The following is a 12316-nucleotide window of genomic DNA, read 5'->3' on the forward strand; positions in this document are numbered from 1 at the left end:
AGCGCAATGGCAGGCAGAGAGAGGGTGATGCAAGTGTTGTGCACTGGCCTGGCAGGTTGCTGGCAGTGTGTACACCAGCCCCCCCCCTCGTGTGTGGCAGCCCGGGATGAAACAACTTCCCGGGCACCCACACAGCCGCCCGGAGTACTTCACGGGTCTTTAAAAGACCATTCGCTTGTTAATGAGGATTTGTTGGTTTTTCACCCCTCCTAGAGCCCCTGCATCGCCACTCTGACTATTGCTGGAAGAATTAGCATGTTATATAATACCAAGCCCTGTCAGCTGAAACCCGAGGAATCGGGTTTCTACATGCTTGAATCGGGAGGCGGGAGACTACCCTTGAAAACGGTAGTCTCCCGCCTGAATCAGGAGGGTTGGCATGTCTGCGAAGGGAATTGAGAATATGGCAGGAAAATGTTGGCATATATGCTGCAGACATGTTCCCGAGCTTTTAATCAAATGAGGAACACGCCTTACTGCGGTCTATAATGATTCCCCCTGGTGGCTCTCTGACTGGAGAGAGCCGAGCGGGAGCATCGCAAGAGGAACTAAATAATTGTTCACAAATGGGGGTGTTCTATCACGGTGTTGAGCTTAGAAATATCCATAATAGTTAGCATGAAACACATTTTATGAAATGTAAATACGATAAAAATCCATGGTGCAAGTAAATCCTGCACAATCAAATTTTCTTTTGAAGAAGCGGAGTGGCTGAATTTTGTTTTGAGCACCTCCGTATGAGAAAAGAAAACAAACGGTTGGAAACCACAGCACAGACCAGATGGCTTCCAGCCGTAAACAGTATTTCTATTGGCTTGCGGGCCGTGCCATTATTCCTCCAAGGCAGGCAGGGTAGATCGAGCTGTGCGGTAGAAACCTGATATCCTTGCATTTTAAAGGCAAAACAAAGGACGCCAGCAAACGGAGGGGTGAGCACGAGCAGGAAGCATTGCCCTGACTACCAATAGACCAATGGATTTTAATTACTCTTCCCCTTAACTACCATGAATGCTCCTTCGGGTATTGGTCACCTGTCACTCACAGACGCACAGCTCATCCAAATATGGCGTTACTTAAGTCAGAACAAGTCACAGGGTTAGACAATGCCAGAGGGTTAACAAGCGCGAAAGTGAAAGGAGGACCCCAGCTGTGACGTCACGCTACAGACCACCGTCGGTGCAAAGATCACCCCTTCCTTGCAGAAACTCCACTAATCCTACAGCTTAGCCCCCCCACATAGAAGACACGTCATTGGACCGGCTGAGTCGAGAGACCCGCATGCCATTCTCCGTCACCACAGAATGTCCCGTCTCTGCGGGCTTTCGCAGCACTCCGCCTTTAAACTCACTGTGACGTGCTTGTCCTCCCCGGTCAAAAACACGCGCACCCTCCAGCAGGAAACTCAATACTTGGAAAACAAGCGAGGAGCAAGCCAGCTGCTAGTATAAACACACAGCACCAGCAACGACGTCCAGAAGAATAACAACTAAATCTATGGCCCCAAGATCCACAGCAGGGCAACACGCGCACAACGCTGACACTACAACGTAGAGCACCTACTGCAACGCACACTGACACAGCGCTGGCAACACACGCATCGACAATATGGTATATAGTACAATACTTTATTCGATAGCAAGGTATCATAAAGGTAAATACAGTACAGGATAAATCAGATTAAATATAGTAACTACAATTTCATAAGAAGATTAATATAAGTTGATAAAAACAGTATACAAATACACTCTAAAAAAGGAGCATTTAAAAAAAAGAGGTTTCATAAAATTCATACATATGAGTAAAAAGAGCAACGAACCCAGAGAAATATAATCAGAGCAAATACATATCAATTGAAAGGTGCTAATTCGTAAAAAGGCATAATTACACATTATGACGATCTACAATTCAATTCAAAAAGCTTAGTTCGTATTTGCCACGCTTTCCCCAAATATTTAGCAACCCCACAGATTACCGTCAAAGATGTAGTATCCGTTGTTAGGATACGAAGGGCCACTAAACACTGCCTGGTTCCCAATTTTCTACACACTGGGCTTAGCCATCTTTTCCTGGGCCCCCTGTATGCCTTACAGGCAAACAGGAAATGGCCCAGTGATTCGGTTGGATTAGAGCACCCTGGGCAAACTGGTTGATGGAATTTAACGTTTTTCCAGCTGCTTGTAAAAACATTCAGGGGAAGCGTGCCTAACCTCATTTTAAGGAACAAAGCTCTATCTCTAGGTGTAGAGATGAAATCGAGAAACGGTTCCAACTTCAGTACTGGCTTATGGGTCAGAAATATGTCGGTTAGAGTGCCCCACTTGGGATTTCCCAAGTCCCTTGCTTCTATCCTTGCCCAATATAGTTTGTTAATGGTATCTTTTGTCGGGGGCTGCTGTGATAGCCATTCTTCTTTTAGCCCCAAATTGATTACCAGCTCTCTTAGATTTTTCAGCCAAGAAATCACCCCAAAACCATTCAAAGCAATGAGTTCATCAAGGACTGCGGCATAGTTACTGAGTTCCGGCGTCCTTCTAAGGCGAACCCAAAAAAGTAAAGGGCAAAGCCCGACAATATCTTTAATTGAGCGACGTCCCAGGTCATGAAATAATGGTTTAATGGGGGTAGAGACTGGGAGACCCACTAGCTCTCTCATAAATTTATGTTCCGCTGTAACTAAATCAGTGACTCTTTCTGATCCCCACAATTCAGAGCCGTAAGTTGCAGCGGACAATGCCTTACCCTCATAAACTGGTAAAGCGGGGCTGATGGGCTTACTAGAGGTCAAGCAATGGTCTCTAGCAATTGCTCCTGTCACTCTCTTAAAATTTAACAACATCTTAGCGATGTGTGAATCCCATTTCATTTTGCAGTTTATCCTGACCCCTAGGTAATCAAATGCAACAACTTCCTCCAATAAAGTGCCATTTAGTGCAATATTAGTTTTCTTGAGTTTTTTGTTTCTCGACAGAACCATCAGTTTAGTTTTAGTAGTATTGACAATAAGACCACGATTGGTGCAAAAGGCACTGAACCCGTCTAGAAGTTTCTGGAGACCAGAGGGGGTTTTAGACATAAGAAGAGTGTCATCTGCGAAGAGGAGGGTAGGTATTTTTTCCCCCGCCGGGGCGGGGGCATCCGCTGGGTCCTCCCTCAAATGGTCTGCCACCCCATTGATAAAGAGGGAGAACAAGGTCGGAGCCATCACACATCCCTGGCAGACCCCCCCTCTGCACAGGTATTTTGTCAGTCAGTTGGCCTTCGCTCCCCCATCTGATTCCCGCATAAGTGCCATCATGCAATCTTTTAATGAGTTCCAACAGATATCGTGGAAGTCCCATATCGTACAATACCTGCCACAATTTGACCCGGGGGACAAGATCAAAAGCGGTTTTGAGGTCAATAAAGGCCAAGTACAAAGACCCCTTACCATTTAAAACGGTCTTCCAGTAAGTGGCTATAAATCTAAATACTTGGTCCATAGTGCCCATTTTCTTTCTAAAACCCGCTTGTAAATGTGTTAGAAGATTTCCCTCTTCTAGCCAGGTCCCCATTCGGGAGATAAGGACCCTACCAACCACCTTTTGAGTAACATCAATTAGACTTATCGGTCTGTGGTTGGCAGGGTCCTCTCTCGCCCCCTTCTTATAAATTGTGACTACCTCTGCGCCCTTCCAGGAATCTGGAACTGCATGGCCCCTTAACAGTAAATTCATCAAATTAAAAATAAGGTTTGCCCATGCTATAGGGTCATGAAGAATCAGATCTCCTGGCAGCCCATCTGGACCTGCCGCCTTCCCAGGTGATATACTTTTGATAGCTGTCTGTACCTCTAAAAGAGTGAAAAGATCTGTTGGTTCGGACTGTATAGGTACTAGCTTAGGGTCTGACTGGCAGTCAGGGAATAGTCAGGCTCTACCTCGCTGCAGTAAACATTTGAAAAGTGCAGAAACCACTGCTGGTCAGTTTTATTATTGGGGATGGGATCGGAGCCTCTTTTGGTTAGTTGGGTTATTAAAGCCCAAAAAATACTAGAATCTTTTAAAAAGGCTGCCTTCTTTAATTCCTGCCAATGATCCTCCTCCCAAACCCTTTTGGCAGCTTCTATGGATTTTCTGTAATCTTGTCTGGCCAGTCTTACAGCTATAGGATCTTTTTTTCTGTAGGGCTAATGAAATGGCCTTTCTCCGGGCTCTGCATTCTGCAGTAAACCATGGGTTACCTCTCTTAGCTGCGAGTTTTGTCCCACCCTTAGACCCCAATGATATAAAATGAGAGCCTATGCCTTCTATGAATTCTTTATAAGAATTACTAAGATCTATACAATTCTTCTCAGCCGGCATGGAATTAAGGAAGGCAAATTCTGCTGCCTTAGAGGCCACTTCAAGACCTATACCAGATAAAATATCCTCATGACATGACACTTTATGCCATTTAAGCCTTCTGTTGCAATTTGTAGGGATCACTGCTTTTGAAACTAAATACGCATTTGTAGTACTTTCCCTTGCTTGCCATTTGATGTCTACACAGAGTGGGTTGTGATCACTGTCTGGCATCTGCTCTACCTTCATATCAACCACGTACCCCCATGAGTTTGTATCTAGAATTATATAATCAATACGTGATGGCCCGTTTAATCTATTGAAGGTCATAGCCCCATGGGGGTCAGAAATAGTTCTTCCATTTAATGCCCGAAGGTTAAATTCCATAGTTAGGGCAGTGATCTGCAATGCCCTCGCTGTCCATCTCTTAATGGGGCTCAAATTTAAAATAGGGATGGAATTTTTTATATCATCCTCACTGGTCCCTAAAAGATCTTCCTCACTTAGAGGTTCATAAGTACAGTTTAGGTCACCTCCCAGAATAATATTAGAAAGGATGGGGGATACCTGCTAGAACCTTTTCCAAGGAGGAGATAGTGACAGAATTTTGATTAGGGGGGCCTCCTCTTGCATACACATTGAAAAGGTCGACTCTGGTACCATTCAATGGCCCTTTAAAGGATAAATGAAGAATGTCTTCTGAGTTGTCATTATGGACTTTAATATCCAAATTCAGTGCTACCTTAACCCAGATGTGTAGTCTCCCCCGAGGGGCGGCCCGCACCCTGGGTCACGGCCGGTATATAGAAGGTAGAATAGCCGGACATGTAGAGGGGTTCCAGGCTCCAAGTCTCCTGGAACATGCAGATCTCATATTTATTAACACAGTCATGCCAATCAGGGATTGCCAGATTCTTCCTGAGGCCTGCAATGTTCCAGGACAGTATATGGATTATTCCAGAATTGCCCCCCACTTACCTCGCCTTCCTCACTCATGGTCTTATTTCGCGGGTCCATACTGGAAACACCAGGAGAAGCATTCAATGCCGTGGGGATATTCACCATAGGGTTATGCTCAGAACCAAGGATTTGATGGAAACTATGATTGACAGCAATTAGTCAGTCTATTCTATTAAGACCTGAATCATCATCCACCCCTACAGCAAACCAAAGGGGGAAGACGCCTAATCTGTATACTAGAGTGAATAGGCGGGGAGGACCGAAATTCCAAATTCACCAGGTCGTCCGCCATAGTTTGGTTGATTAGTTGAATTTCAATACAGTCACTGTTGGAGCTGTGTAGGGACAACCTTTTGATGTTTACCAAGTCTTCTCTAATGATGGATCTACAGCCCCTAACGCGTCTGAGCCAATGAATGGCTTTATTATGTAGGGATTCCCTAGATTCGAAGCCCAGCTTATTGTTTATTTTAGGGACACCCGTCATATATACTGTATTATTCGGACTTCTTTTGGAGTTAATTACAGATGAGGAAGATGTCCTCCCCTTAGTGATTCTATCTTTTTCCATCCTCCCCTGACTAGTCGATAACAAAGATGATGGATCAGGCTTGTTACGCCAATCTGCACCCTGCGATCTCATGATATCCGCATAAGATTTGGTGCAAGGTTTAGTACTCGACAATAAGATCTTTGGGCGCTCACCCTCAGCTGAGGGCCCAGAGACGGGAGACGATGAATGGGGTAATGGCGAAGGTATTATAGTGGGGCTGCCAGAACGCAGAGTATTATTTATTACGGGTACATTCCCTTTCTGGGATAGTATCACCAGCAATTTCCTGATATCCACCATTTCCTGTTCAAGTTTCACTAGCTTCAACAGGATAGCCTTATTGGTACCAAAACAATTTGGGCAGCCCACAGGTCTTTCTACGGATGTAGCCAACACATTTTCATCTGGGCCCCTCTGAGACGCCTGAGTGATTTGTTGTAGCACATCACCTGTTTCCCCTTCCAGGACAGCATATTTGTTACTACATGGAATTGTGATGTCCCCTAAACATAGCGGTGCAGTCCCCCTGTCAATATTAATGTTTTCTGCAATTAATAGGTCATTGTCTATAGGGCCCAATGACCCAAGTACAGCTGGCACAGAGCTAATCCCCAGTTGAGTATGAACTAAGCAAATCGGTAGGGATTGTGCTGTTTTTTTATTATTAAACATATCTGGGATCACCTTCCCTCTGTGTTGGCCTACCTCTTCTACATTAAGAGTAGGGGTCGCCTCATGATATATTGTGTTGTCAGCTAAAATAACCTCACAATCGCTGACAAGATTTTCAACACCAGTCAGGGTACAATTAGAGCTTACAACGGTAGATTTTTAATTTTTTTTCCCTTTCTTTGTGTTCGCCTGCTGGGTCCCTCCTTCCATAGATTTTCGTTTGCCCATTATTCACAGTGAAATGCAATCGGTTAAACGTTAGGCACAGTTAGCAGACTTACAAGATTCCCCCTGCTAGCACCCCACGATACCTTTCAGACAAACTTTAGCGTCCTGACAAACTTGAGGAAAACCTGCAGTAGGACTTAGAGAGGGAGCCCAGTCCAGTCTTTTCCGGGCTTCGACGGGCAAGGACGGGCCCGCCCTTGGCCCGGGCGCTGCCCGCGCGCGTCCCGCGCAGCGGGGCAACTGGGAGGCTTAAATGGGTCCCGGGCGCTGCCTGGTGACGTTTGCGGCAGGCGCCGGGCGCTATGAACTCTGGAGGATGGAGTCTTCCCAAGGCCGTTCCCGTCACGGCGGCAATGTCAGCAATGAGGTGAGCAAAAGGTAGAATGTCAAAATGCCCCAACGCTGGCCGTTCCCCTCACGGCGGGCTCAGGGTCCAGGCTAGGTGACAACAAGGGTGTGAGCACGTCCCGCGCAGCGGGGCAACTGGGAGGCTTAAATGGGTCCCGGGCGCTGACTGGTGACGTTTGCGGCAGGCGCCGGGCGCTATGAACTCTGGGGGATGGAGTCTTCCCAAGGCCGTTCCCGTCACGGCGGCGATGTCAGCAATGAGGTGAGCAAATGGTAGAATGTCAAAATGCCCCAACGCTGGCCGTTCCCCTCACGGCGGGCTCAGGGTCCAGGCTAGGTGACAACAAGGGTGTGAGCACGTCCCCATCGACAATATGAGGCACTAACAAACGACAGTGAAAGGAGGACTGCGCTGCAGCCAGATCTCTTGTCTTTATGGGGCCATGTGTTTGAAACACATGGCCCCATAAAGATATGAAACCTTTTGTGACGCACGCAAAGCAGGCGAGGCCGTCCAAATGGGACAGCCGAAAAAGCCGAACAAAAACTTCACAAGGAGCTCTTTTCCAAAGGCTGGCCACCGTTTAGCATAAACGGTGACGCAGGCCAATGGAAAAGAGGGGTGGGGCTTAATGCCCTTAACAGAAAATACCCAAAGTCATTAAATCTCGCCAGCGAGACTGTGCATGTGCGCAGCCCACACCAGGCGAGACCTAAAAAGGCCATCAGCTGAAGTGCCAAACAGGGAATCTCAGGAATCATTCAAGGAAGGGAGACATTGTACAACCACTAAACCACACGCCATGCATTGGGTTAAGAAGCGCACCATAAATGATAACTTTAGAAACAAAAAGAAGCTAACATCACAAACATCTTATCACCCTTATAAAGGCAAAACATAAGAACAGCAACATTATTCCATTCTTACAAGTGGCAAGTTTATAAAACCCAACTTACCAGATTTCATGCTGCAATGGACCCAGATTCCAGATCTGCAAAAGGGCTGGACCCGGGGAAACTTCATTCAGCTCATGTTTGTCATCCATCCCCATGTTACAGTACAGAGCAACATACTGGGAGGCAGCAGAGCCATCTGGGGTGGGGCACCAATCCAAAGACCAAACAGGCCCTCCAACGAAGAAAGTCATGTCCCACCGCTCATCATGTGGATGTAGGCAATGAAATCTGAAAAGAAACAAGTGTTCATAAGGCCAATCAGATATATGGGACAAAGGTTCTAACTTATGTTGTGACATCTCTAGAGACGAAAACAAGTTACTTACCTGTAACTTTGGTTCCCCAGTATTGGTAACTTTCATAGATTCTCATGCTTTGCATCATTCCCCGTCGTCAGAATGGGAGCCTCGGTAAATAAAAAATATATCATAACCATAGAAACAAAAGAGAAAATAGGCCTAGGCCTCATCTCATTTTGTAGTATATCACGCTCTTTGTGTAAAAGAGTCCAAACTTTTGCCAGGACCAATCAGCACAGCCTCACCCTTTGGAACCTTCCCGAGAGAGCTCAGAGCCTCAGATTTTCGTAGCCGTTGTGCCAACAGCCACTACCTCAGTAAACCGGCAGAGCTTTCCCAGGGGAGGTGGGTGGGCGCATGAGAATCTATGAAAGTTACCAATACTGGGGAACCAAAGTTACAGGTAAGTAACTTGTTTTCTTACCCCAGTATCGGAACTTTCATAGATTCTCATGCTTTGTATCAGAATAGTTAGCAGTAAATACTAAAGCACATTTTGGTAGACACTTGGTCTTACATAACCATCTCAGTTTACAGTAATAACCAGTACATGGTAATCAAGAAAAACAATCATTACTGAACCAAATGTGCTTACCAGGATGGAGGGATTGTAGGGAAAGCTCACTTCTCAATGAAAAAGATTCCTGAGGACTGCTTGACCAACAGCCGCGTCATCTCGTCCCACCGACTCCAGGCAGTAGTGTTTCGTGAAGGTGTGTACACTGCTCCACGTTGCTGCCCTGCAAATGTCTTTGATAGCAACTCCAGCAAAAAGAGCCACTGAAGATGCCATTGCTCGTGTAGAATGAGCACGGGCCCTTCTGTCCAAAGGTTTGCCCGCAGGCTGATGACAGAATTGAATTGCACTGGAGATCCAGCGGGAAATGCCACTCTTAGCGAGAGGCAACCCCTTCCGTGGTGCACTGTAGGAAATAAATAACTGTGTAGACTTCCTGAAAGATCGTGTGCGCTCGAGATAGAATTTCAGACATCTCTGGACATCCAAAGAATGCAATGTTCGTTCCGCCTGGGTAGAAGGACGTGGAAAAAAGGAATTCAAAATCAAGGGTTCATTCAGATGAAAATCCGAAGGCACCTTCGGGATGAATTTTTGGTTGGTTCTCAAAATTAGCACATCCTTTTTGAACTGCAGAAAAGGCTCCACTATGGACAGAGCCTGGAGTTCACTAACCCTCCTAGCCGAAGTCAATGCTAAGAGGAGGGCTAGCTTCCAAGATAAGAACTTCAAGTCCGCCCTGTTAATCGGCTAAAAAGGAGCTTTCATGAGCTGAGCCAGTACAAGGTTGAGCTGCCAGATTGGTGGGGGTGCTCGGACCGGAGGATACATCCGAAACAACCCTTTAAGGAACTGTTTTACAATCCTTGCGGACCAAAGAGATGGCCCCGATGTCGTACGTCTAAAACGGGATATGGCCGCCAAATGTACCTTGACCGAAGAGTGCGCCAAACCTGACTTCGCCAGTGACAGGATGTAAGGCAAAACCTGATGTGGCCGGGATTTATAAGGATGGAGTTTATTCCTCTGGCACCACAGACAAAATATCTTCCATTTTGCCCTGTATGTCTTATTAGTGCTTGGCGCCCGCGCCTGAGACAAAACATCCCTGCACTCCCAGGAGAGATTCAGATGACGGAATTCTCTGTGTTCAGGAGCCACGCTGTCAAGTGTAGCGACTTCGGATCCGGATGGAGCACCTGTCCCTGATCCCGCGACAACAGAGATGGAATCAGCGGCAAACAAATTGGGTGATCCTGTGAGAGCAGCAGGAGTTCCGTGAACCAGAACTGCCGGGCCCATGCTGGAGCAATGAGAATCATCTTGCATGGTTCCGCCCTGACCTTCCTGAGAACTCGAGGAATGAGAGGAATGGGAGGAAAAGCGTAGCAAAATGCGCCGAACCAAGCAATCGAAAGGGCATTCCCCAGCGATCCTCGATGGGGAACCTTGCTTGCGTAAAACCGACATTTGGCGTTCTCCGGGGACGCAAAGAGGTCTTTGTCGGAGTACCCCATCTCTCGAACACTTCCTCCAGCGTGGCCTGGTCCAATTCCCACTCGTGAGTCACTTTCCTCTGACGACTCAGAGCATCCGCCGTGATGTTGAGACACCCTGCTAGGTGCTTGGCCTGTAGAGTGATGTTGTGAGAAATCGCAAAATCCCAGATCGACTGAGCCTCTTTGGACAGAGTTCGTGATCTTGTTCCCCCTTGCTTGTTGATATAGTGCATAGCTGTCGTGTTGTCTGTCCGGACCAGCACTGCACGATCCTGAAGTCTGGGAAGGAACGCCAGCAAGGCTAAGCGGATAGCCATCAGCTCCAAGAGGTTGATGTGGTTTAGGCTTTGCGCTGGACTCCAGTGACCGCTGATTTGAAGCTCCTGGAGTACCGCTCCCCAGCCTTCTAAGGAGGCATCTGTGGTCACCGCCATAGGAGAAGGAGGGGTCCTGAATGTTAACCCTACTGCAATGTTCTCCTTTACCAGCCACCACTCGCAGGCCTTGCGCATCTCTGGTGTTATCCACACCTTGTCGTTGAACGACCCTTCTGCCTGGCGCCATTGTTTGTCTAACTCCTCCTGCAGAGGACGCATATGAAGCCTGCAATGCGGTATTAATGGTATGCAGGATGATATCGATCCAAATAAGGACTTGTACCGGCGAACCGACACATTTTTCCTCTGCAGCACTTGACGAGCGGAGGTGATCAGCTTGCGTTGATGCTCCTCCGACGGACGAGCGGTGCATAGTGTTGTGTCCAGAATAGCTCCAAGGAATCTTTGGGACCTGGAGGGTATCAGCACCGACTTGGATCTGTTGAGCTGAAGACCCAAGTGGGCGAACAAGTGAATGCAAGTTGATACTGCTTGAGAAGCTGCCTTGAGCGACGGAGCCTTGACGAGCCAGTCGTCCAAGTATGGGAAAACCTCTAAGGATTGTTTCCTGAGAAACGCCGCGACTGGTGCCAGCATCTTCGTGAATATCCGAGGTGCAGACCGAAGGCCAAATGGAAGCACCTTGAACTGGAAATGGCTCTTGTCTACTGTGAAGCGTAGATATTGCCTGTGAGCTGGGTGGATTGGAACGTGGAAGAACGCATCCTCTAAATCCAGGGACGCCAAAAAAATCGCCCGGATTCAGTAGATGGAGAATATCCTGGAGAGTGACCATCCTGAAGGAGAGCTTGATGAGATAGGTGTTGAGCTCTCTTAGGTCTAGTATAGGACGCCACGTATCTTCCGTCTTCCGAACCAGGAAGAACCTGGAATAGAAACCCTTGCCTCTTTGCGAAAGAGGTACCGGTTCTATCGCCCCCTTGATGAATAGTTGGTGGGCTTCGAGATGTAACAGTCGGAGATGTTTTGAGGGACGGGCGTCCGGAGCTCTCGTTGGAGGAAGATCTTGGAATTCCAACGTATGGCCACTCTGAACAATATTCAAAACCCACCGGTCCAATGTTATAAGGACCCAGCTGTCCAGACAATAGGAAATCCTGCCCCCAACCGGTGTTCTTGTTCGGGGAGGAACAGTAGTCAGAGCCAGGAGGCCGCTATTGCCTCTTGGCATTGTCTCGTCCCTGACGATTCTGACGTCCTCTCTGGGACTGACGAGAGAAAGACGCCGATTGACCTTGGCGTTGGTTTGAGTACTGATTCTTATACGACTGTCCTGACTGTGTGGAATACTGACGTTGGTTTCCTCTATAAGTAGAAAACCCTCGCCCACGTGCTCCTCTAAATGGAACCTTGCGATAATTTAAGGATCCTAAGGACCTTGCCGTGCCCGTGTCCTTCTTTATGCTCTGCAGAGCCTCATCCACATGCTTACCAAAAAGCATTTCTCCATCAAAAGGAAGGTCCAGGATCTTATTTTGGACCTCCTGACGGAACCAGGTTGCTTTTAGCCAGCCCTGACGGCGCAAGACCGCTGACCCTGCCAAGGCCCTGAAAGCGGTAGAGGCT

General features: G+C 47.4%; 1 protein-coding gene across 5 annotated transcripts in view; it reads right to left on the bottom strand.

Moving 5' to 3' along the window:
* Nucleotides 1–12316, bottom strand: part of GTF3C2 (general transcription factor IIIC subunit 2) — a 906867-nt gene that overhangs the window by 737383 nt on the left and 157168 nt on the right. For all 5 annotated transcript variants that reach the window (XM_085613289.1, XM_085613287.1, XM_085613288.1 and 2 more), the window contains one exon: nt 8038–8265. In XM_085613289.1, the coding sequence (XP_085469415.1) occupies nt 8038–8265 (228 nt within the window). The remainder of the gene's footprint in view (nt 1–8037; nt 8266–12316) is intronic.

This window comes from Triturus cristatus, chromosome 6, assembly GCF_964204655.1.
Source record: "Triturus cristatus chromosome 6, aTriCri1.1, whole genome shotgun sequence".
NCBI classification, from domain to species: domain Eukaryota; kingdom Metazoa; phylum Chordata; class Amphibia; order Caudata; family Salamandridae; genus Triturus; species Triturus cristatus.